General features: G+C 41.6%; 1 protein-coding gene and 1 non-coding gene across 3 annotated transcripts in view; both read right to left on the bottom strand.

Moving 5' to 3' along the window:
- The window catches only part of LTN1 (listerin E3 ubiquitin protein ligase 1), a 57541-nt gene extending 33436 nt beyond the window's left edge, over positions 1 to 24105 (bottom strand). For both annotated transcript variants that reach the window (XM_066370404.1, XM_066370403.1), the window contains exons 1-12: positions 24001 to 24105; positions 17203 to 17406; positions 16598 to 16696; positions 15879 to 16109; positions 11951 to 12003; positions 10892 to 11072; positions 8970 to 9143; positions 7239 to 7429; positions 6356 to 6491; positions 3830 to 4639; positions 3439 to 3480; positions 125 to 314 (exon numbers count right to left, since the gene is read on the bottom strand). In XM_066370404.1, the coding sequence (XP_066226501.1) occupies positions 125 to 314; positions 3439 to 3480; positions 3830 to 4639; positions 6356 to 6491; positions 7239 to 7429; positions 8970 to 9143; positions 10892 to 11072; positions 11951 to 12003; positions 15879 to 16109; positions 16598 to 16696; positions 17203 to 17406; positions 24001 to 24042 (2353 nt within the window). In that variant the 5' untranslated portion in view covers positions 24043 to 24105. The remainder of the gene's footprint in view (positions 1 to 124; positions 315 to 3438; positions 3481 to 3829; positions 4640 to 6355; positions 6492 to 7238; positions 7430 to 8969; positions 9144 to 10891; positions 11073 to 11950; positions 12004 to 15878; positions 16110 to 16597; positions 16697 to 17202; positions 17407 to 24000) is intronic.
- On the bottom strand, positions 19726 to 19801 carry TRNAT-UGU (transfer RNA threonine (anticodon UGU)). Its single transcript has one exon. It is a non-coding gene; the product is annotated as a tRNA-Thr (tRNA).
- Positions 24106 to 25973: the final 1868 nt, after the last annotated feature.

The following is a 25973-nucleotide window of genomic DNA, read 5'->3' as shown; positions in this document are numbered from 1 at the left end:
TAATAAATTACCTATGTCATTATTCTCAACCAATAATATGAAAAATTAGCAGCTTTAAATCTCCCCCCTCCAAAAGTGATGCAATTATTCCCTACTGAAAAACAAAAGCCATATTTCTGCCTACCATTTTTAACATGTTGGGATAATACCAAGCTTAAAAGAGTCCATCTTTCTGAGAGGTAAGGGTCAGAAGTTACTGTAGATTCCAATTCCTTATTGCAAAGATGATCTGCCAAGGTTACCAATTTCTCTCCAAGGATATCTCCTTTCAGCCAAGAAATTACTAAAGCATGTTTATCTGAACTAGAACATGCCTAAAATTATACAATTAAAGCAACAATTAGAAGCAAGATCAAAAAGTATATCTGCCTTAAAAAAAAAAGTGTATCTGCCTCAAGTATTCCTTGTACCCCATACCTCCCTTCACCAGGTGCCCAGCACTCTTCCCAGAGCTTCTGCTCAAGGCCAGTCTCTCCCTGCCCCCACTAAGCCTTGCTCATCAATCTCCCCAACCATGAATACTCTCCTTTTCTCCCACCTGCTTTATGAACTCTTTCCCCATCCTCTCCAACTCATAATCACCACTAATTTTCTCTTTCTAAAGCACTTTGCCCTCTCTCCCCACTTCCCTCTGGGACTTGCTGTCCTGTTATCTGTATCCATGTGTTATATTTATATATAATTTGGCTAAGGCCTGACCTGTGGTGGCGCAGTGGATAAAGCATCGACCTGGAATGCTAGGGCCACTGGTTCAAGACCCCAGGCTTGCCTGGTCAAGGCACATACAGGAAGCAAGGTGATGCTTCCCGCCTACCCCCAACCCCCATCCTTTCTCTTTCTCCCTCTCCTTTCTCTAAAATAAATGAAATATTAAATTTAAAAAATTGGCTAATCCCTTCACTTTCTCTGATTGAGGACAGACTTTCAAAAGTGCTCTATAATATACTCAACTTTTGTTCATTAATTTTGTTAAAATTAAAGAACTACTATATAACAATGGTAAGTTACCTCAATATGAATGGGACTTATTATCTCCACACATTCTTTTATTTTTATTTTTATTGAGAGGCAGAGAGGCAAAAAAAAAAGACTCCTGTATGCACACCAACTGGGATCCACCCAGCAAGCCCCACCTGGAGCTGATGCTCTGCACATCTGCGGCCGCTGTTCCATTGTTCAGCAATGGAGCTATTTTAGCACCTAAGGTGAGGCCACGAAGCCATCCTCAGCATCTGCGGCCAACTTGCTCAAACCATTTGAGCCATTGCAGTGGGAGAGGATGAGAGAGAGAGAGAGAGAGAGAAGTGACAGGGGGAAGGGTGGAGAAGCAGATGGGTACTTCTCCTGGGTGCCCCAACCAGGAATCAAACCTGGAACTACTATACGCCGGCTGATGCTCTACCTCTGAGCCAACTGACCAGGGCCCACAAATTCTTTGAAATAATTATTAGCGCCAGATAGTTGACAGCAATTGGTTTATTCTCACAGGGTGGGAAGCCAGGAAAAAACTGAATCCACCCTCAAAGGCATGCTGATCCATGTTCCCAAAACTTCTTTCGCTTTAAGGGTTGAGAAGAAAATTTGCAACTTGATTCATTTCAAAGCAATCTAGGGAAAAAAATCCAAATGTAGATTGGGTAGTACCCAAAAAACTGACCATCCTTTTACTTAAAAATTGTAACCAGAGTTTTTATTTTAGCCCAAGGCTGACCAATATTCTGGCTTTATGAACTTAGACAAATTCCTTACTAAACTGGGCCTATTTCCTAATTTGAAAAATAAAGAATAAAGGAGAAAATTTCTAAGGTCCTTTTCTGAACACAAAATTCAAGTTTGTTTTTAAAGATGATGTTAAGACTCTGCTAATAAGTATGAGGTTGCAAAAACAAAAAAACTAGAGTTTAGATGGCTATAAAATTGGTTTTCCTAAAATAGTTTACCAAATAAAAACAATCTATTTTTCAATAGAATCCTACAGAATCCAGAAAATAATTTTCTGACTAAAATGTATTTCAGGTCAGCAACACATGAAGTCCAATTTCTCAATGTTTTAACATTTAATCTACAAAAGGAATCTGACCAGGTCAAGGAGATGAGAAGCTGGTTATTCATGGACATGTAGGAGGCAAACACTGTCCAGAAGGACAGTCTTCCCAACACCAGTAATGACAAGGGCAGGTACATTGCTAAGCTGGAAATGGATGCATTGTTTTCTTATCCAATTTCTAACCCCTGTACTCTGGTCCCTGACTTATCAAGAGCTTCCTCTTAGTTTGGCTTTCCATGTAGCCCACATACAGGCACAGAAGGTACTAGATAAGCTAATGCAAAAGATCTGCCTAATAAGTTTTTATTTCCCACAGAACAACAGTAATAACCTGTATTTCTTTTGTGAAAATAAACTAATGGGGGAAATGGAGAGTTACTGTTTGATGGATAAGAGTTTCAGTTTTACAAGATGAGAAAGCTCTGGAAACTGGCTGCACAAAGATGGTAGTACAGGGAACGCAACTGAACTTTAAAGTGACATTCACAGTCAAACGTCACTCAGAAATGGTCAAAATGGTAAATTTTGTTATATTTTGTACCATAATTGTAAATATAGGAATAAAACTCACAAATTAAAGAGTTTTCTGTGTAAAACTTAAAAATTAGGTAGCAAGTCACATTTCTATGGTTGGAAAGGTGTTAGTTATATTATTTATACCTTTAATACAAAAGAATATTTGAGCTAGTTTTTTAACTTTACAAATTGTTAATGTTCCTTGATTTCATTACTCTTATCACTAATTTTCTTACTGAGTCAAGTGGCCATCAAAACTAGAAGACTCTGATTTGCCTACACAGTATTCCAGAGTTGGGCCAACAATTTCCTGATGTGGTTTTTTTTTTTTTTTTAGATTTTATTTATTCATTGAGAGAGAGAGAGAGAGAGAGAGAGAGAGAAGAGGAAGGAGCAGGAGGCATCAACTCCCATAAGTGCCTTGACTGGGTAAGCCCAGGGTTTTGAACTGGCAACCTCAGCATTCCAGGTCGACACTTTACCCATTGCGCCACCACAGGTCAGGCCTCCTGATGTGTTCTAGCCAAAGCTAGAACCACTCAATCCATTTCTATAAAAGAAAAAGTAACTAAAACAAGAGTAGAAACCTGTAGCCTTCATTTAAAAACTAAAATGTCACTTCTCCCTTTGTTACTTGCTGGCAAAGAAACACTGGGTTTCCCAGAGCCTATCCACTCCTCCCCAATACTCCTGCCCAGGAAAATACTACAAAAAGGCAGGCACCAAATGTCTTCCAAAATTATGGGAAGTTATACTAATGAGGATGTACCCTAACACAGATGCCTGACCACATGCCAGTGTGTTACCGTCACTGTGGTTTTCATTTTTCTGTACCCATAAATATAAAGAGAAAAATAAAAACAGCCCCAAGATACCTTTTCAATGATCTGAAGAACCAAATTCCATTTCAGATCCACCTGGAAGAGGAAAAAGAGTCAGAAACAAAACTGGACAGAATAGTAAACACTTTCAAGTAAATGAAGTAACCATGTAACCACTGCAAAAATAAAACTTTTTCAGCTAGTCCAACTTAGAGCATGACTAAATGCAATCACCCTTTCATTACCAAGCTTTCCTCATGCTCAAGTATTTACTGACCACCCACATGGAAGACTCACACACTTCCCAAATCACAATCAATATACTGCTTGTCTTTAAAGTGACATTCACAGTCAAATGTCACGCCCACAGGACTCACTCTACTTATCTGCAATCAGTGTACCAGTAAAATCCATTACAATCTGAAAAGATATATAAAGGTAATACCTCAGTTAGATCATCCAAAACATCTTTTCTTTCTTTATTATTAGCACAGCAATGGAGGGCACTGTATAAAATGTCCACCAAGAAACCAGCTTCCTTCCATTGGTCTTCATTTAGCCAACCGACTAGTTTCTGATATAAAAACTGCACTGCGGAATTTTTTTGCACAAGTTTGGCTATTGTGAGAGGTTTGGATTTGACGATACTCTGCTTTTCAGGGCCTAGCAGCATCTTAAATACACGGGTTGAAGAGAAGGAATTGAGTAGAGTGGAAAGAAACCTTAGATGTTGCTCCGACTTTTGTTCATTGACATAGTTAATACTCATTTCTGCTAGTTTGCAGACTAAGTCTTCCAGATGTTTCTTCCGCAGTGGAGATATATGGTCTGAGCAGTTATGGGAGAGAGGAGGTTCGGCCACTAATTCACAGCCCTCACTGGTCTCTCCTTCTGAGGAGACACATTTTCCATTCTCTTCATTACTTTCAGGCATCTCGTCAGCAAATCTAACCTTACCAACTTTTTTTTTATTTGACTTTAATGAGCTCTCAGGCTTTTGAAGGACCTGTAATAGGTTAGATACGCCCACAACACACTGAACATCAGCTTCTGGCTCATTGATTTTCTTGAAACAGATCTCTGATAGTCTTTCCCAGAAATTTAGTAGCACTTTCTCCAAGTTGTGAGCCATTTTATCATCTTTTTCCACATCTGCTTTGACTTCCCAAGAACTTAAGGTTTCTGCTAAGTAGTCAAATAGTTGCCCATCTTGCAATCTTGGGTCTTTGAGAACTGCGTCAATCACAGGAATCAACTGAAAGAGAAGGTGAAATAGAAGGATAGTTTTCAGGGGAAGTAAAGTTTTAACAAGGTATTTGTAAAACTACATTAATTTCCACATTTAATAAATAAAAAACATGGATTTCCCCTCCAGAACTCTGTAGAGTTAACTTGAAAATCATTTCATATCATATACAGAGCTTAGTGATTTCACTGTACTATCCCTGAATTACATTGTTTTTCTGATATAATTGACCAAGATTATTGGTCATTAACAAATAACACAGTTTTCTCTGCATCTTCTGAAATTATTCAGTTTTTTGCTATTTTTCTAAGTCAATATGAAAGAAACAGAGGACCCATAGAATTCAGAACCCTTTTACCTTTTTCTTACAAAGGTAAGAAAAGTTAACTATCTGACACACCAAGTAGGATCTGGGCTTATATTTCATTAATTTCCTACCACAGAAGCCATATTACAGAACCTGCTCTCACCATGCACAACTCTTCACAAAGGATATATGTACTTGAATATTTTAATAGTAGTAAGATATTTGCTGAATTATTTTTTTTAAGATTTTATTTATATATTGCCTGACCAGGTGGTGGCGCAGTGGATAGAGCGTCGGACTGGGATGCGGAAGGACCCAGGTTCGAGACCCCGAGGTCGCCAGCTTGAGCGCGGGCTCATCTGGCTTGAGCAAAGAGTTCACCAGCTTGGACCCAAGGTTGCTGGCTCCAGCAGGGGGTTACTTGGTCTGCTGAAGGCCCACGGTCAAGGCACATGTGAGAAAGCAATCAATGAACAACTAAGAAGTCGCAACGTGCAATGAGAAACTGATGATTGATGCTTCTCATCTCTCTCCGTTCCTGTCTGTCTGTCCCTGTCTATCTCTGCCTCTGTAAAAAAAAAAAAAAAAAAAAGAAAAAAGATTTTATTTATTGATTTTACACAGAAAGGAGAGGGATAGCAAGAAGCACCAGCTTATAGTTGCTTCACTATAGTTGTTCATTGGGTCTCACATGTACATTGACCGGGTAAAACCCAGGGTCTCAAACAGGCAACCTCAGTGTTCCAGGTCAACGCTCTATCCACTGAGCCACCACAGGCCAGGCGATCACTGCATTAAACTAAATACAAAGATCACAAATAGCATCTTTTCTAAAATCTGTTCTGCTCTCTAAAGCAGTCAGGGTTTCTCCATCCAGAAACCAGTCCTCAGGAATGATGATATTATACCACTATACTAGCAATTGTGAAATCTTTATGAAGAGGCTAATAAAAATGGGACTGGGACACAATGAGCTTGATTCTCTCTCTTTTTTTTTTGTATTTTTCTGAAGTTGGAAACGGGAAGGCAGTCAGACAGACTCCCGCATGTGCCCGACTAGGATCCACCTGGCACACCCACCAGGGGGAGATGCTCTGCCCATCTGGGGCGTCACTCTGTTGCAACCAGAGCCATTCTAGCGCCTGAGGCAGAGGCCACAGAGCCATCCTCAGTGCCCGGGCCAACTTTGCTCCAATGGAGCTTTGGCTGTGGGAGGGGAAGAGAAAGACAGAAAGGAAGGAGAGGGGGAGGGGTGGAGAAGCAGATGGGCGCTTCTCCTGTGTGCCCTGGCTGGGAATCCAACCTGGGACTTCTGCACGCCAGGCCGACGCTCTGCCACTGAGCCAACCAGCCAGGGCCGAGCTTGATTCTTTACTGTCAGTGTGGAAAAGCACTGATGACTTTGACACCATAAATACCTGATCATTGATGAGCATCTCTTCAATCTCTTCCTCACCTAGGTTTTGTTGCATTATAAAACGTAGGCATTCAAAAAAAGCAGATACCACTGCTGAGCACTCGGAGAAACTGGTTTTGACTCTCTCTGTTGACAGTCTAAGAAATAATAAATAACTGTGGCTTACTCTTTCATCAAAAAGAATATAAGCAACTCAGATAATAAAACAGTCATAGAAAAGGTGTCATGCCAAAGTAAGAGGATTTTTAAAAATAAAATTCTTTTTTTTTTAAAAATAAAATTCTTAAACTAAAAAGTAAGAACAAACAACAAAAATACAGCCTGAATAGAATGTTAACCTGAAGAACTGTGGGAAAAAAACCTATTTTCAAAAATGTGTCAAAAAATTTTTAACATTTATTTTCTATTCATGAACCAATGCAACTATAAATTTCAAAGACAGGACTTAATAACCAAATAAAAAAATTTTAAATCATTAATAAAACTAGGTATCTTATTTATTAAGTTCAACAAATACACTAAAATAATTTTTTAAGTGTGACTTTAAACTTATAAAAGTTTTAGACACTTCACTGGTTCATTTCTGCATTTGTATTTACTAACATACAAATAAAATGGCTCATTTTTAAAAATGGCCTATTGTCACCTACAGGTCTTTCCATACTTATCTCTTTTTCTTCTGTATACTACCACTGCCGCCTTCAAAGTATCCAAGAGAAATATTCCAATTAAATTCTCTAAAAACCTGAAAAGTGTTTAATGAACAGCAAAATAATCTGGGGGAAATTTAAGACAGACAGACAATAATGTATATATCACTCTACCCATCAAGAAAACAAGAAAAATTTCTTTTGCTGTAAAGATCAAGAATTTAAATTCCTTACCCTGCAACTAGAGAGGTGAGGAAATTTTTGAAGAAGTCCAACTTTGGATCTGTGATGGACTGAGGGAGCTTGCTGATAAATGGCAGAAGATAAGGATATATGACAGTAGCCAGACCTCGACCACCTTCACGAACCACAGCTGACAGCTTGGGAAACACACTTTTTTTTGCATTTACATGAAGCCAACAGTCCTAACCAAAGAAAATATTATAATAGACCATAAACATACTTTTCCTAATCAAGAAAAAACAGACTGGTCTCAAAAATAAAAATCAAGTATTCTACCTAGAGGCTAACACCTCTCACTGGCAATAAAACTAAAACTCTGAAGTCATAGAAATTTTTTACATCTAGTAATCATGTATCCCACATAATTCCAGGATAATATTCATCAGAAATAATTATTTAACTAAAAATATCTCTATAAAAGTTGTCTTCTTTTAGGGACAGTAGTATTTACTCTTAAGTATAGGATTCAGATATGCTGACATAAATAGTCCACATAAGAATAAATACTACTGGCTGAACTTAAAAGAAAAACTCTTTGTCATTTTAGAGTCAGTTTAAGATTTATACCAAGATTTGGATTCAATATTTTATTTCCAAAGAAGCATTTTTCCAGTAAGTTTTACATACTGCTCACAAAAATTAGGGGATATTTCAAAGTGAATATGAAGCAATATAAAAAGGAAGTATTTATTTTTATTTTTGTGACAGACTCAGAGAAAGAGACAGAGAGGAACAGACAGGGACAGATAGGAAGGGAGAGAAAGGAGAAGCATCAATTCTTCTTTGTTGAGGCTCCCTTAGTTGTTCATTGATTACTCTCATATGTGCCTTGACTGGGAGGCCACAGCACAGCAAGTGACCCCTTGCTCAAGCCAGTGACCTTGGGCTTCAAGCTAGCGACCTCTGGACTCAAGCCAGGAACATGGGGTCATGTCTATGAACCAACACTCAAGCCAGCAACCCTGTGCTCAAGCTGGTGAGTCCACACTCAAGCTGTATGAGCCCACACTCAAACCAGCAACCTTGGGGTTTCGAACCTGAGTCCTCTGCATCCTGGTCCGATGCTCTATCCACTGTGCCACCTCCTGGTCAGGCTGATTTTTTTTTTTTTGTATTTTTCTGAAGTTGGAAATGGGGAGGCAGTCAGACTCCCGCATGCGCCTGACCGAGATCCACCCGGCATGCCCACCAAGGGGCGATGCTCTGCCCATCTGGGGCATTGCTCTGTCGCAACCACAGCCATTCTAGCACCTGAGGCAGAGGCCACAGAGCCATCCTCAGCACCCGGGCCAACTTTGCTCCAATGGAGCCTTGGCTGCGGGAGGGGAAGAGAGAGACAGAGAGGAAGGAGAGGGGGAGGGGTGGAGAAGCAGATGGGCGCTTCACCTTTGTGCCCTGGCCGGGAATCAAACCCGGGACTCCTGCACGCCAGGCCGACGCTTTACCACTGAGCCAACCGGCCAGGGCCTGATTTTTTTTTTTAATTAAACAAGAACATCAGAAAAGCAAAAGACAAGTCAAAGAAAGTTGTTCGGTTATTCAAATGAGATGCAAAACGAACTTTTATTTCATTGGTGAAATGCATTATACAAAAGGCTGAAAGTACTGGAGTATCTGTACATTCCCTGATCCTCTAATTTTTGTGAGCAATGTATGTTAAAACCTAAGGCTTTCTGTACAACAAGTGTTCTCAGACACACTAAACGTACCTCTCTTACATACCTCAATAGTTGTAAGTGTGTACAGCACAGCTTCCCAGAGAGCAGGGCACACAACAGGGTCACTGTCATCAATGCTTAGTAGAACCGATGAGCTCACTCTTGATGCTTCATCTATCATCAACTGTGGGCTACGCCGGCACAAAGCAGAAACTAACTCAAAATAAGCTGAGCGGATCTAAAAGGAAAAACGGAAGCTGAATAAATTAAAGCAAAGTAAAATTATAATAAGCTTTTACCTATGGTAAGGGCAGATAGGTCAGTCATGCTAACCCTCCCATTAAAAAAAACTAAAAGAGCTACAAAAAAAATCTTTTAAACAGCATCAAATGACTGGAAAGACATTAGGAATTACCACGCCAAAAGTAAAAGCAGAAAGAACTCAACTTTCCATTCTCTGGCTGAAGAAAACACAAATCCTCTCTAGTGATAAAACCCTGCAGGTGGCCCTTGGGTTATTCCTACAAGCATACTAGCAGCACAAAGTTACATGGAGTCTGGAGTAATAGCTATTCAGGTGACAATCTAGCACTGCTTTAGAAAATTAAGTACGGGCCCTGGCCGGTTGGCTCAGTGGTAGAGCGTCGGCCTGGAGTGCGGAAGTCCCGGGTTCGATTCCCGGCAGGGCACACAGGAGAAGCGCTCATCTGCTTCTCCACCCCTCCCCCTCTCCTTCCTCTCTCTTCCCCTCCCGCAGCCGAGGCTCCATTGGAGCAAAAGATGGCCCGGGCACTGAGGATGGCTCCTAGGCCTCTGCCCCAGGCACTAGAGTGGCTCTGGTCGCAATAGAGCGACGCCCCGGATGGGCAGAGCATTGCCCCCTGGTGGGCGTGCCGGGTGGATCCCGGTCGGCGGGAGTCTGTCTGACTGCCTCCCCGTTTCCAGCTAAAGAAAAAGAAAAAGACAAAAAAAAAAAAAAAAGAAAGAAAGAAAATTAAGTACGCATACATTTAACCTTGACTCAGCAACTGAGAAGTTTTCAGAAAAATAAACTCTCACAGATCTGAGGATACATAAATTAAGATGTTGATTGTGGGGGTGAGGTACTGGACGAGTCAGGGTATCTATCACTGGAGGACGAGCAGGTAAGAGGAACAGAGGCACACTTCTGAATACTGCACAACACTCAGAAGCCGTGGATCACATACACATAAAATAGATGGGTTCAAAGTATTTTAGTGCTTTTGAAAAAGCATTAAGTATAAAGCTATAAATGGAATGAAACACAACATAATACCACTTCTGTGAATTTAAAACACATGCAAGAAGGCTGTGATGTGCCTAACAGAGAATTTGTGTTTGAGAAGCTCCATTCTGGCATGACTTCGACTGCTATTGTCCACGAGTTCCATGTTAATGAATAAATAATATATATTAAATAAGGTGTCTTTAAATAAAAAACAAGGTTAAGTATTAACCAAGTGACAGAAATATTGTGACAAGAGGCCCCAAGAACCTAATCCTCTATTTCACCCCTCTGAGAGCAATGCTTAAGTATTCACTAATTTAGTGTTCATGAGGACAGGAACTCTACGGAACATAAGGATCACAAATAACGAGAATCAACTATACAAACAGAAGGATATACATTAAGCTCATTTAGAATAGTCAGCTGGTGGAGGTGGAGGATGGAGACAGAAATAGGAGGGAAAAAATAAATGCCGTACATTAAATGAGAACAGCCTTGTACACACCAACAATTTTAAGGTGCGAGGAATGGAGGAGTATAATAATTCAACTCTGGATCTAAAGCCCACAGTTAAATAAAAAAGTAAAAATATAGTAACATTCTGGTAAGAGAGGCAATTCAGTCCCATCACAAAGATGTATTTGTAGAGTTTTAAACAAAAGAATAACAATAAAGCATAACCATAAACTAAAGGGGGGGCATCAGAGAAATGTCCTAAAATAAAAAGATTAAGATACCTGAGGTATACTGTGTTTTCCATACTTCCAAAATTTATTCTGTGAGAGAAGAGACTTAAATTTTTCCTCCAGAGACTCAAGCTCATTATCAGGTAAGAGGCAAAGCAATTTCTTTAATGCCAACAAGGAACAAGTTACCACCCGATAGAATTTAGCTTCTCTCTCTTGTTCTGGAACAGTTCTTATTGGGAAAAGAAAAATAATACATATAAGGATTGAGTATAAGCCAAACTACATATTTAGAACTTCTATTTTAAATGTCTTATCATGAAATACCTACCTTTATTCCTACACTCTGTTCTTCCTGTGCCAAACCGCCCCCAAACACAAACATTCACAGAATTTTAACCACATAGTCAGCACATAATACCAGGTGAAAGTCATGGCCCGAGGTAAGTGTGCTAGGCCACTGCTCTCAGCAGCAGTTAACTGGATGGCCCAGGGAATGAATCAATGCATCTAAGATTACATCCCCTATGGACGCTGAACAGTTTGATGAGGACATAATGAAAGTAATGGAGACATTTGAGAATCAGAGCTCTTCAACTATTTTTAACCACCTTAAAATACTTCCTGCTATGACTGTCAAGAAGTGGCAAAAATCTAAAAGCACTTCTTTGCAAAAGAATCAAGTCTGTGGTTCCCAGATAATTCAACTTAAATAGGATGACTGACAAAAAGCACCTGGCACATAGCACGATGTTAAATATTCTCATCTCTGCGCCTGACCTGTGGTGGCGCAGTGGATAAAGTGTCAACCTGGAAATGCTGAGGTCGCTGGTTCGAAACCCTGGGCTTGCCTGGTCAAGGCACATATGGGAGTTGATGCTTCCAGCTCCTCCCCCCTTCTCTCTCTCTGTCTTTCCTCTCTCTCTCTCTCTCTGTCTCTCCCTCTCCTCTCTAAAAATGAATAAATAAAAAATATAAATAAATAAATTTAAAAAAAAATTTCTCATCTCTGCATTTAGCATCCCTTCTAAATATGTCACATTAAAATGATCACCTTATGATCCATGAGTGAAACAGATCCTCATCATGAGTTACATAGATATAACTTACTGTGGGTCACTGAGTGAATCAGGAGTTTCTTTTATTAGATGATCCTGCAGCACCTGCAGAAAAGAAAATCCCGAGCCTTGAGATTTTATTGAGTCACCAAAAGTGATCAGATAGAGCAATCCTCATCTTACCTAAAAATTTTTACTCCTTCTCCATAAACAAGAGCTAAATTAATTAGCAAAACTAAAAGGTTTGAATTTTGCCTACTTTTCTTTCCCTACCATCCCCAAGGGGTGCTACAGGGGTTCTAAGGGTAGGGAACTTCTCCAAACATCTGAAGGTTCCATCAAGAAGCCTCGCCCCTAAACACTCCTGGCCTCCAGCTTCTCCACTCTTCTTGGTCACAGTGGCGAACTGGATGGACCACCTGATTAGTAAATCAGGGAGAGAAATCGGGCTCTGCTTTCCTTTCCCCTCCTTTTCAGCACCCCCCTGCTCATAGAGAAGAACACAAGTTGTGCTCTGTCCTGTTACACAGGAATGTCTAGATTCCATCTGAAAGACTGGGTCAGGCCTGACCAGGTGGTGGCGCAGTGGATAGAGCATTGGACTGGGATATGGAGGACCCAGGTTCGAAACCTCGAGGTCACTGACTTGAGCACGGGCTCATCTGGTTTGAGCAAGGGAAGGTCACTTGGTCTGCTGTATACCCCCAGTCAAGGCACATATGAGAAAGCAATCAATGAACAACTAAGGTGCTGCAACAAAGAATCGATGCTTCTCATCTCTTCTTTCCTGTCTGTCTGTTCCTATCTGTCTCTCTGTCACAAAAAAAAAAGAAAAAAAAAAAGATTGGGTCACTGTGCCTACTTCTGGGATAAAGTACTAGCAAGAACACTGTTCCAGCATTATCAGCAATAACAAAACCTAACATTTACTGAGCTTTCCCACATGCCAGATAATGCTTTGAGCACATTTCATGTATTACCTAAATCCTTACAACAACTCAATGAAGGACAAGGTAATTCCTACTTTAACAGATGAGGAAATGGGGGTACAGAAACTTGTCCAAGATCACACACCTAACTAATGGAACAGGGGCCTGGAATTCAAAGGGATCACCGAGAGCCCATGTTATTACAGACAGAACAATATACAGTCCATAGACAATGTAACTGAGAACCTCAATGGAGAACTAGAATGCATATTATACTGTCTATAAGTTTGATATTTTGATCTTCATTTTCCTAACTCCTCTCTAATAAGTTGGTTTTTTACTTGGGAAAGTTCAAACCCAGCATCTGTAATAAACTGCAACAAAGAACTAAAGGGGAAATAAAATAGAGGAAATAACCCACATGTTCAGTGATCAGTTATCCATCATTACAAAGCCAGTAACAAAACAAACAAACATAAACTGTGAACAGCCAAATTAGTTGTCACAAATCTTAGTGTCCAAACTCATGATACTTCACTTTAACAGTTACCACTTGATATTTGAATATACCTGCAGTTGGATTAGAAAAAATCCCTGTGAAAAGATCATTAAAGACATAAATCCTCTCCCTAAAAAGACAAGCTTGACACACCTGAGAAATGAAGAACAGAAGAACCAAGAACCTAAATGGGGAGGAGACCACATATGTACGCATGAGTGGGAGAGGTGCAGGGGGAAGGGCCCAGATCATGAACAGTCCTGCAGTCCAAGAGTGTAAAGGGTAACGGGAAACCAGAAGGAGGTGAACTGAAAAGAAAAAGGGAGAAACGAACAGACACAGGGCCTATGGAAACAGTGCAGCTCTACACAAAGGAATGAATGCAACAATACATTTAAAAAATTTTCAATTCCTTCCTCACTCACAGTACATCCATTTCTATTTCTTCATGTAAGATTAAGTTTGGTCATCTGGTTTTTTCTGTCCATATCTCAGAAACAGCAAAAAGGAGGAAAGAAGTAAGGAAAACAGTGCTAGATGCAGATAAACTGCAAGTCACAAAAGTTATGGCTGATACCAGTCTGGTAAAAGTGTTGGATGAAAGTTAAAGAAACTTTCATATGTCTTAATGGAAGTATAGATTTGTATGGCCTTCCATTGGAAGAGTAATTTACTAGTATTTATGAAAATTTTAAATGCTCAAACCAGGTGGTGGCACAATGGATAGAGCATCAATCTGGGATGATGAGCACCCAGGTTCGAAACCCCAGGGTTGCCAGCTTGAGCGCGGAATCATAGACATGATCCCATGGTCACCGGCTTGAGCAAGGGGTCACTGGCTCAGCTGGAGCCCCCTGATCAAGGAACATATGAGAAAGCAATCAATGAACAACTAAAGTGCCACAACTATGAGTTGATGCTTCTCATTCCTCTCCCTTCCTGTCTCTCTCACCAAAAAAGGAAATATTTTTGTTCTTTGACCCAACAAATGGTAACTAAAAGTGCTGGTAATTATCATTACCACAAGGTATAAAGAGATGTATTCAAGAATGTTCACGCCTGACCAGGCAGTGGCGCAGTGGATGGAGCGTTGGACTGGGATGCAGAGGACCCAGGTTTGAGACCCCAAGATCGCCAGCTTGAGCACAGGCTCATCTGGTTTGAGCAAAAGCCCACCAGCTTGAACCCAGGGTCGCTGGCTCCAGCAAGGGGTTACTCAGTCTGCTGAAGGCCCGCGGTCAAGGCATGTATGGGAGAGCAGTCAATGAACAACTAAGGTGTTGCAACGCGCAATGAAAAACTGGTGATTGATGCTTCTCATCTCTCTCCGTTCCTGTCTGTCTGTCCCTGTCTATCCCTCTCTCGGACTCACTCTCTGTCTCTGTAAAAAATAAATTTAAAAAAAAAAAAAAAAAAAAAAAGAATGTTCACTATGACTCGCCTATGGTGGTACAATGAATGAAGTGTCAACCTGGAGCTCTGAGGTCATTGGTTTGAAACCCTGGGCTTGCTTGGCCAAGGCACATACAGGAGTTGATGCTTCCTGCTCCTCCCTACCGTCTCTCTCCCTTCTAAAATTAAAATCTTAAAAAAAAGAATGTTCACTAAAGCAATGTTTGTTACAATATACTGCTCACAAAAATTAAGGGATGTTTCAAAATAAGTATGAAGCGATAAAATATCCTTATTTTTGTGAGCAGTGTAATAATAAAAAAATCAGGGTAAAACTATAAATGTATTTTTTTTTTATTTTTTTTTTTCTGAAGCTGGAAATGGGGAGAGACAGTCAGACAGACTCCCGCATGCGCCCGACCGGGATCCACCCGGCACGCCAACCAGGGGGCGATGCTCAGCCCCTCCGGGGCGTCGCTCTGCCGGGACCAGAGCCACTATAGTGCCTGGGGCAGAGGCCAAGGAGCCATCCCCAGCGCCTGGGCCATCTTTGCTCCAATGGAGCCTCGGCTGCGGGAGGGGAAGAGAGAGACAGAGAGGAAGGGGGGGGGTGGAGAAGCAAATGGGTGCTTCTCCTATGTGCCCTGGCCGGGAATCGAACCCGGGCCCCCCGCACGCCAGGCCGACGCTCTCCCGCTGAGCCAACCGGCCAAGGCCTATAAAATGTATTTTTAGAAAGTTAACTAAACTGCTGTATATCTACAGAAAGGGATACCAGAGCTCCAGCAAAAAGAGTGAAGTAGCTCTGTAAACATGTATTAATATGAAATGAGGTAAAATAAGTTTAGATTGAATTTTTAGATGTATTTTTAAAACTATATTATAGTTTTAAAATTATGGTTATATTTTATAAACCATACATCTAAATTTTTAAGTAATAGGATAAATTAAAAATGGAAAATTTAAATAATTTAAAAAGATCCAACCCAACATGTTAATTATATTTAAAATGCAACATGAACAATTTTAAAGAGCCAATCTTCCACTGGAAATATTTTACACACTCTCTCATAATACCAGGTGACAGAGCTGTCATCGCGATATGCCTACCATCCCTTAAAGATTTAAGGAAAAAACAGGAAATAGTTTCAAGAACTTACACTTGTAATCTCTTCCTTACAAAATGCTATGGCTTCAGGCTGCTTGCTGGGAGGGAAAGCCGCTTCGAAGGCATCTTTTGCGGCAGATGCGGCTGGTGAGTACGTGTCGCACTGAGCCATGAGCCAATAGCCCATTAAACTTTTTAAATAAGGAGCCAGGTGTTTCTTAACTTTGAGGATAAGTTTTTCAAAGGCTTGCTGTGTGGCTTCTCGAACCCGACGGTCATGGTCCTAGTGGAAGTATAATATGGTTTAAAATAGCTTTAGCCCATTAAAACAAATACAGATATTTCTGGATATGCTACAATGACTTATTAATAAGAATTCAACTATGTACAGAGCTAAACTAAAACCAGTAACTATGTGAAGTAATTGATCAATTTTTCCTTTTCCTCTTCTCCCAATGAAATAAGAACTGTATGAAAGATAGTCAAGGCCAGGCCTTAAACAATTAAATGATTCTCATTATTCTGTAGCAAATATATAAAGAAAGTGCTAAAATTTATTGTGACTGGAGAGCATCTGGGAAATTCTGACCTAATTTTTGAAAACACAGGCTCCCTGTACACTTCATACAACCCAACATGATTCAATCTGCATAATAATACTGACATAACATTTCACATCGTCACCAAACATGTCATAGAAATCAGACAGTTCCCATAACTTCAACCCAAAAATACACAACAGAAATAAGCTAGTACAGTCTTAATACTCACAAGTGAAATTTTGCAAAAAATTCTTGGCCAGTACGGAAGAACCCCTTTTACAATCTCTGTGTCTCTCTCCGTACACATGGTTCCAAATTCTTGCATAGCCTAAAAGTAAATGATTAACACTGTTAAGGACCAACAGCCATAACACTGGTTAACGCTTATATTTATTCTGTTCTAGAAGCTTCGTCTATTTTATGTAATGGGAGAATACACTGCTTCTGTTTGTGCCACATGGGAATAATGTGAAGAGTTCCTTTACAGGCTACTATGGTAGAAAATTTTCTATTGTTTTTTTAAAAATAAAATACATACAAAGAAAAAAATCCCCCTTAAAATTACAGGGTCCAATTAGATTGTCTAACCAACGGGAAGAAAACTATACAGCCAGAAATCCAAAGTGGTTCAAAAAAGTACCGAGCAACACACTAACCTACCATCTAGAAGGGAAGTACAATATGCTTCATGTGCAGAAGCCTCCGCATCAGAAAAAAGTACAGCTGTATGAGAAATGATTACCGATGATTCATTTTTCTTTACATAAAATATGCCAATGATATTTTAATGAAAGGATTATCTTAATTATTTTTTATGAAAACAATAAAACTTGCTTTTAATTTTGTCGTGACATCCTTCTTAGAAAGTTTCCGCAGCACCATTCGGAAATCAGAATCCACAAGACTGTCTATTTCTTCAGCTCCTTGAACAGCAGGAACATAGCCTAGGTCACTCTGAAATGTTCCAAATCCAATAAATCCAGGCACGGTTCCCTGTTCCTTGGCAAGAAGTTCTGCAGCTCGGCCACTGTTTGAAGGCTGGTAAGAAAGGAGAGAAATATATGTCAGAGTCCAAGAAGAGTTCAAAATTTAACTGAGTTCTTAAGAATAATTTCTTGATAATTGCCACAGTAGCCTGTTCCCCAAAGATGAATGTTTCTGTTACCAAGAAGTTAACAATAATGATCCTATGAGCTATTTTCTGATTTCCTAACAATCAAAAAATGTTTTTTTAAACTGGGTACAATCCATAAGTGGCTCAGGATATTGAGTTAAGGGTCATTTTAAAGACATAAAATACTGGGTCATTTAAAGACAGTATTTTAAAGACATAAAATAAAGTATTTAAAATCAGAGAATGCATCACGTATGGTAAGCCTAAGCACTGTTTCATAAAATGTTTATTTCCAACTTCTATATAAATAGTATGTAGCCTGACTTGTGCAGTGGAGGAAGCATTGACCTGGGACGCTGAGGTCCCAGGTTCAAAACCCCAAGGTCTCCGGCTTGAGTGTGTGGACTCATCCAGCTTGAGTGCATGCTCACCAACTTGAGTGTGGGGCTACCAGCTTGAGCATGGAATCATCAGCATGATCCCATGGTCACTGACTTGAGCCCAAATATCACTGGCTTGAAGCCCAAGGCCACTAGCTTAAGCAAGGGATCACTGGCTCTGATGGAGCCCCCTGGCACATATGAGAAGCAATATACAACTAAGAATTAATGCTTAATTAATTTTTTTAAAAGTATATACATGTGTACTATGTAATGATGTAAAAAATCATAAATGGATTACACATCGTTTCATTCTTCCATTCATACAACAAATATTTGTTAAGCAACCTCCATGAAACAAGTCTAACGATAGCTGTTTCCAGACAGGGAGTTAAGGACAGAATACTCCATATCACATACTCAAAACCTAACCTAATCTCTTTGAGCTAAAGTGGTTACAAATTACATTTTTATAAATATAAAAATCAGGCCTGACCTGTGGTGGCACAATAGATAAAGCGTCAACCTGGAAATGCTGAGGTCGCTGGTTCAAAACCCTGGGCTTGCCTGGTGAAGGCACATATGGGAGTTGATGCTTCCAGCTCCTCCCCCCTTCTCTCTCTCTGTCTTTCCTCTCTCTCTCTTCCCCCCTTCTCTCTCTCTGTCTTTCCTCTCTGTCTCTCCCTCTCCTCTCTAAAAAAAATGAATAAAAAAAAATCAGTATAATGGTCAGGACATAAGATACATTAACTTTATTTTGAACCATAATCAGTGGTCTGTTGATGAATACTCAATGCAGTAGTCTCCTAGTACTAAAAGTTAAGGGATTAGTTGTAAGAGAAAGAAAATATTTGAACTGTGGAAAGAAATTAATATGATACCTAACAGGAAAATGCCTCAGTTCAATGTCCAGGATGGCATTACAAACCATCTGTTTTTAAAATTTTTTATTTTTACTTTTCTATTTTTTTTCTTTTTTTTTTTCTTTTTTATTTATTCATTTTTAGAGAGAAAAGAGAGAGGGAGAGAGAGAGACACACACACACAGAGAGAGAGAGAGAGAGAGAGAAAGAGAGAGAGAGAGAGAAGGGGGGAGGAGGAGCTGGAAGCATCAACTCCCATATGTGCCTTGACCAGGCAAGCCCAGGGTTTCGAACCGGTGACCTCAGCATTTCCAGGTCGACGCTTTATCCACTGCGCCACCACAAGTCAGGCACTTTTCTATTTTTTTAATGTTTATTTTATTGATTTTTTTTTTTTTAAGAGAGAGAGGAAGAGAAGGAGAGGGAGAGAAAGACAGAGACAGAAACATAGATCTGTTCCTATATGTGCCCTGACTGGGGATTGAACTGGCAACCTCTGCGCTTCAGAACAATGCTCTAACCAACCAAACTATCTGGCCAGGGCTTTAGTCTTACTTTAAAAAAAATTTTTTTTTAAATTTATTGATTTTAGAGAGAGGAAAGAGAGAATGAGAGAGAAATGGGGGTAGGGTGCAAGAAGCATCAACTCCTAGTAGTTGCTTCTCGTATGTGCCTTGACCAAGCAAGCCCAGAGTTTTGTTTTGTTTTGTTTTTCTCATTTTTCCGAAGCTGGAAACGGGGAGGCAGTCAGACAGATTCCCGCATGCGCCCGACCAGGATCCACCCAGCATGCCCACCAGGGGGCGATGTTCCGCCCCTCTGGGGCGTCGCTCTGTGGCATCCAGAGCCACTCTAGCGCCGGAGGCAGAGGCCACAGAGCCATCCCCAGCGCCCCGGGCCATCCTTGCTCCAATGGAGCCTTGGCTTCGGGAGGGGAAGAGAGAGACAGAGAGGAAGGAGAGGGGGAGGGGTGGAGAAGCAGATGGGCGCTTCTCCTGTGTGCCCTGGCCAGGAATCCAACCCGGGACTCCTGCACACAAGGCCGACGCTCTACCGCTGAGCCAACCGGCCAGGGCCAAGCCCAGGGTTTTGAACCGGCAACCTCAGCATTCCAGGTAGATGCTTGATCCACAGCACTACCACAGGCCAGGCACAAATTATTTTCTAAATGTACAGATTGTATCTTTTATTCAATGTTGACTTTGAGTTTAAAATATACGATAGTTACTGTTTCTTATTACTTACTCTACTGTATTTTAGCTGTTTATACCCACAGTTAAAAAATCAAGAACCTTTATTTTATTTCTGGCAGTTAATTATCTTCTACTATACCTAATCCATTCTTTTGTGCCTGTCTTCCAGAGGTATTTGAGGTGGCAGGCTTGTGTCTACCAAAATAATGCCAAACTCAGGGCAAATCTTTCAACACCTGGCCTTGACTGTTTCCAGTCTGTTCTGCTGCAACTCTTTTCTTCCCTCGTCCCAAATGAATTGCCACAATTTGTTCCAGTCCCAAATTGAATTCAAGGATCCCTGCATATGTTATGCCCTTTCATAACTCAGTCTTCGCACAATCTTTGCTCTCCATCTGAAAACCTCACCTTCCTTTTCATTGTCTGACAAACTCCTACTCATCCTTCAAACACACTCATGTTTTCAATATTTGCCTACCTCATGTTAATCCCAATTCTTTTCTGTTCTCCCACTTTCTACTTATACCTTCATCGTAACTCTCTAATATAGTTATTTGTATGTATACTCACCTGTCCCTATCATCAAGAACAGAGAACATTTGTTTATCACCTTTGGATAGGTAGCATTCAGGATACAGTCTTCTTCTGAATCAATGACTGCCACTCAAAATCCCAACTCTGCAACTTCCTAGTTACATGAGCTTAGAAAAATTAATTTCTTGAAGCCTCAGTATTATTACCTATCCATCCATCCAACCATCTATGTGTCCATCCATCCATTAACTTATTTACTTATAGAAAGGGCCTTTGGGCCTGACCAGGTGGTGGTGCAGTGGATAGAGCGTCGGACTGGGATGCGGAAGGACCCAGGTTCGAGACCCCGAGGTCGCCAGCTTGAGCGCGGGCTCATCTGGCTTGAGCAAAGAGCTCACCAGCTTAGACCCAAGGTCACTGGCTCCAGCAGGGGGTTACTCAGTCTGCTGAAGGCCCGCGGTCAAGGCACATGTGAGAAAGCAATCAATGAACAACTAAGAAGTCGCAACGCGCAACGAGAAACTGATGATTGATGCTTCTCATCTCTCTCCGTTCCTGTCTGTCTGTCCCTGTCTATCTCTGCCTCTGTAAAAAAAAAAAAAAAAAAAAAAAGTCTCACCAGTCTCACCAAAGCCCTTGATGGCAGGCACAGAGGAGTATATTGTGTGGAAAATCATGGAACATTTAAGACTGAATCAAATAAAAATAAATAAATAAATAAATAAATGGGCCCTTGGCGCTCAGGAGAAAGGTAAAGGAATGCACCTGGGGGGAGAAGGACAGGAAAGGTGTAGGCCTGCTCCTGAGAGGGAGAACACACTACTATCTTTAAAATGAAATAACTAGGCCCTGGCTGGTTGGTTCAGTGGATAGAGCATTGGCCCTGTATGCAGACATCCAGGGTTCGATTCCCAATAAGGGCACACAAGAGAAGTGACCATCTGTTTCTCTTCTCCTCCATCTCCCCCTTCTCTCTCTTTTCCCCTCTTGCAGCCAGGCACTGAAGATAGCTCAGTTGGTCCAAGTGCTGGCCTTAGTTGCTGAGGATAGCTAGTTGATTTAAGCATCTGCCAGTTATGGGGACTGCCAGGTGGGTTCTGGTTGGGGCACATGCAGGAGTCTATCTCACTACTTCCCCTCCTCTTAATTTAAAAAAAAATTAGGAAACTGTAGCTAAGTTGTTATTTGGGCTGTTGTAAAAATTAAACACAACTTTTTAAACCACCATAGTAATAACTGATCCCAGCAATTACCAACAAAGAATGCTAAAACCATTAGATGAAAGTCTGTAGAAGAGAAGAGAATATTCCCAGTCTCAAACTATCTTTAAAAGGTTACTTTAAGGACGAGCCTAGGGTATTTCTTCCAAGAAGCAGGTAAACTAATCTCATTTGCACAAGGGCCACTTAACTATGTTTTGCCTGAATAGTCAGTTTTTTTATTCTTCCCTCAAAGATCTCTGTTGTGGGTGTTGATAGTCCTATTTTCTGCTGCTTTGCTTAATATATAGTGTTTCCTTTATCCCTCCTACCTCAATGTCCCACTCATTTTTCAGGCTGGGACCTACTCCTAATTTAGATCTCTCTTTCCCCCTTTTGTCAACTTGTATTATGAATTTACCTGTGCTACCCAGCTTAGTGTATCCCAAGGTTCTCTTTACCATGCCACAGTTGCAGAGCTCCAGGGAAAAGCAACCTGGTCTCAACTCTCCAGGCAGAGGAGAACAGAAGCTCCATATCCACGCATGCTGCAAATGGCTTTTCCAGTCTACCTGAATCATTACCAGCTAGAAGCAGCGGTCATTGGGACTTGGACATGAGCTGCAAAATATAGAATGGTGACAACAATTCCAGTGCCATGCAGACTTTTCCTGTGTGGACTTTTCCTGGACTCCTGCTCCCTGTGACAGCTCCTAACAGACTGAACTGTGGTTGGGTTGCATTCTTCAGGGATTTGGCATGGTGATGGGGCCAACTTGGACTTGGTGAACAGGTTAAGGACACTACTCTTTTATGGATTCTTGCTGTATTGGCCAAGAGTTTGCTTAAAGGCTTTTAATCACTGTAAAAAAAAATAGAAGACTGGATAAAGAAGATGGGGCACATATACACCATGGTATACTATTCAGCTAGAAGAAACATGACATCAGATCACTTACAGCAGAATGGTGGAACCTTGATAACATTATGCGGAGTGAAATAAGCGAATCAGAAAAAAACAAGAACTGCAGGAGTCCATACATTGGTGGGACATAAAAGCGAGACTAAGAGACATGGACAGGAGTGTGGTGGTTATGGGGGGTGGGGAGAGGGAAGGGGGGAGAGGGGGAAGGGGAGGGGGAGGGATACAAAGAAAACTGGATAGAGGGTGACGGAGGACGATCTCTCTTTGGGTGATGGATATGTAACAGAACTAAATGACAAGATAACCTGGAAATGTTTTCTTTGAATATAAGTACCCTGATTTATTGATGTCACCCCATTAAAATAAAATTTTATTTATAAAGAAAAAAAAAAGGTTACTTTAATAACCAATGGGAAAAGCTATCTTCACCAAGTGGTTAAACAAATACCACCAACAATGGGACAGGAATCATATGTCCCTGCTATGACTTCCTGAGAAAAATATTGCTTCAACTATGAAGTGATCCTGTCAAAAACTGTTTAACCTGAATCTAACCATAGGAACAATGAGATATCTAAATTAAGCAAAATAATTGTCCTAGACCTTTCCAACCAGCGCCATAAAACAACCCGGAGGAGGGGAGCTGGGAAACTGTCAATATCTAAGTAACTAAAGGGAATAAGTGATCCCTGGCTGAATCTTAAATGTTTTTTGAAATGTATTTAAAAGCAAAGTAATAGAGGGCATTATTGAGATGACTACAGAAATACGAACACAATGCTGTATTTCAGCTATTATACTAAAGATATCACTATTAGGGTTATGTAGAAGAATGGCGTTATTTTTACAATATTAAGTACTTAGAAGTTGTAATTCCCATACGGTTCAACAAAAACATACTTAGAGAAAGCAAATGTGATCAAATATGAACTGGTGAATCTAGGTAAAGAACATGTGGGTTGTCGCTATAATATTCTTGCACATTACTAATATTTCACCCTTGTATTCCGAATGTTTCAAAAACAAAACATTGAGGACATTGTTTAAATAAGGTACAAGCTCCGTGAGGGGCCTGTGTGGCGGCAGCAGGGACGGAGGAGGCGGCGCCAAGGGCGAGTGCTTCGGCCTGGACCCCGGGAATCTAGGAGCGCGGAGACCCAGCCACGACCCGTCTCCCGCAGGCTCCGTCTGACCGCTTCCCACCACTTCCGTGCGCGCCCGCCAGCTGACCACTGAAGCATCTACTAATAAACAGTGAGCGTGAGGGCATAACGGCGTGGAGCGCCTCTCCTCCACAGCTCCGCCACCTGCTTAGCCACCGCCCGCGGCAGGGACGCACACGGAGGTCACACTCCACACGCACACACGCCGCCCACAGCCACGAGGAACGCACTGGCCCGTCGGCCCAGCCACCCTGCACTCACCCTCAGGTTCCCCTTGGTCCGCTGCTTGTTCTTCCCGCCCATGGTCGCAGTGCCTGCCGCACTCTCAGCCTGCAGCCCCGGAGTTGACACGGCCGGGCCACAACTTCCGGCCCTGATACCGGAAGTAGTTACACCAACACCGGCCCTCCACTTCCTCCACCCACCCCCCACCCCCGCCTTCTTGTGTCGGGACTTGTGTTCCTGCCTTCCGGCGGGCCTATACTACCTGCCGGCCTCACGTCACAATTAAAGTCACGCATCTATGACTGACGTCAATCATGCCCAATAGCATGGGACCGTAGCGCCAAATCCCTCCTTTTTCGGTCTTGGGAGGCGAGACTGGTTCTGGCCTCAGGGATATAAGCTTGGGAAGTGCGGAAGGTAGGCGTTTTCGCACAAGGGTCGCGATGGGACCGTGTAGGAGCGGCGGCAGTGGGGACATGGGGAAGTGTTACCAGGGATCCGCAAACTACGGCCAGCGGGCCACATGCGGCCCCCTGAGGCCATTTATCCGGCCCCCACCGCACTTCCAGAAGGGGCACCTCTTTCATTGGTGGTCAGTGAGAGGAGCATAGTTCCCATTGAAATACTGGTCAGTTTGTTGATTTATATTTACTTGTTCTTTATTTTAAATGTTATATTTGTTCCCGTTTTGTTTTTTTACTTTAAAATAAGATATGTGCAGTGTGCATAGGGATTTGCTCATAGTTTTTTTTATAGTCCGGCCCTCCAATGGACTGAGGGACAGTGAACTGGCCCCCTGTGTAAAAAGTTTGGGGACCCCTGTAGACCTTTCAGAATGCAGTCGTCAGCATCATTTGGGTGTTTGTTAGAAGCACAGGTTGTCAGGCCCACTCGCAACTTTCAAATCAGTCTGCATTTTAAACAAGATTCCCAGACCTTGTTAAAATTAGAGAAGTTTTCTAGGCAATATTTGCTCTAAATTCTCCCTTTTTCATATAACTGTAACGCGCACTTTTTTTTTTTTTTTTAGCGAGAGAGACAGGGACATAGAGAAAGAGAGGGATAGATAGGGACAGATAGGCAGTAAGGGAGAGAGATAAACATCAACTCTTCTTTGTGGCACTTTAGTTGTTCATTGATTGCTTTCTGATATGTGCCTTGACGGGGGTGCGGTGGTAGGGGGCGCTCCAGCAGAGTTAGTGACCCCTTGCTCAAGCAAGTGACCTTGGGCTCAAGCCAGCGACCCTGGGGTCATGTCTATGATCCCACGCTTATGCCAGGGACCCTGCACTCAAGCTGGTGAGCCCAAGCTCCAGCCAGTGATCTCAGGGACTCCAATCTGGGTCCTCTGCGTTCCAGTCCGAAGCTCTATCCACTGCGCCACCACGTGGTCAGGCCATAACCTGAATTTTTAGAAAAGAGGATAATGTGGTGTCTATTAAATGAAATGTACAAATCGTAGTTCGTGACTTTGCTTCTGAAAATCACTAGAGAAACAAGCCCACACTCACCCTTTTGTACTCAACGGCATGTTACTGAGCTCTGCCAACTCCTGTATTTGCCTGGCTGCACGGCAGGCACTGGGAGACTGCAAGACCAGGACGGAGCAGGGACAGTGTCCCTCAGTCAGCATTGCCTAGCAGCTGCAACCGGATTAGGCAGCAGTGGGTTTCAGTCTCCTGCCCTTTAACAATCTGACCTGGCTTGAGAGAGGAGAAACCAGAAGAATGCAGAAATGGGGGGCCGGCAATGGCTGAGGTCTTACACTCCAGCCAGTGGCTTCAGTGTTTAGAACTGAAGGAGCAAGAGCAGACTGAGACAAGTTTGAAAAATAACAAAACTCAGCTGGTCTTTGCTTGTTATCAGTTCCTTAAAATAAACTAGCAGCTCCAGAAAGAATAATAAATCAAGGACAGACCCTCCGGCCTCCACTATCCCTCCCCTCCCGATACACAGAAATCTCTTGTGTAGGTCTACAGACAAAGAACTCATAGAAATCAGGCATTTCT

The sequence above is a fragment of the Saccopteryx leptura genome, chromosome 2 (genome assembly GCF_036850995.1).
Source record: "Saccopteryx leptura isolate mSacLep1 chromosome 2, mSacLep1_pri_phased_curated, whole genome shotgun sequence".
In the NCBI taxonomy this organism is placed as follows: Eukaryota; Metazoa; Chordata; class Mammalia; order Chiroptera; family Emballonuridae; genus Saccopteryx; species Saccopteryx leptura.
Note: the sequence above shows the minus strand (reverse complement) of the source record. Positions and strands in the feature narration are given on the sequence as shown.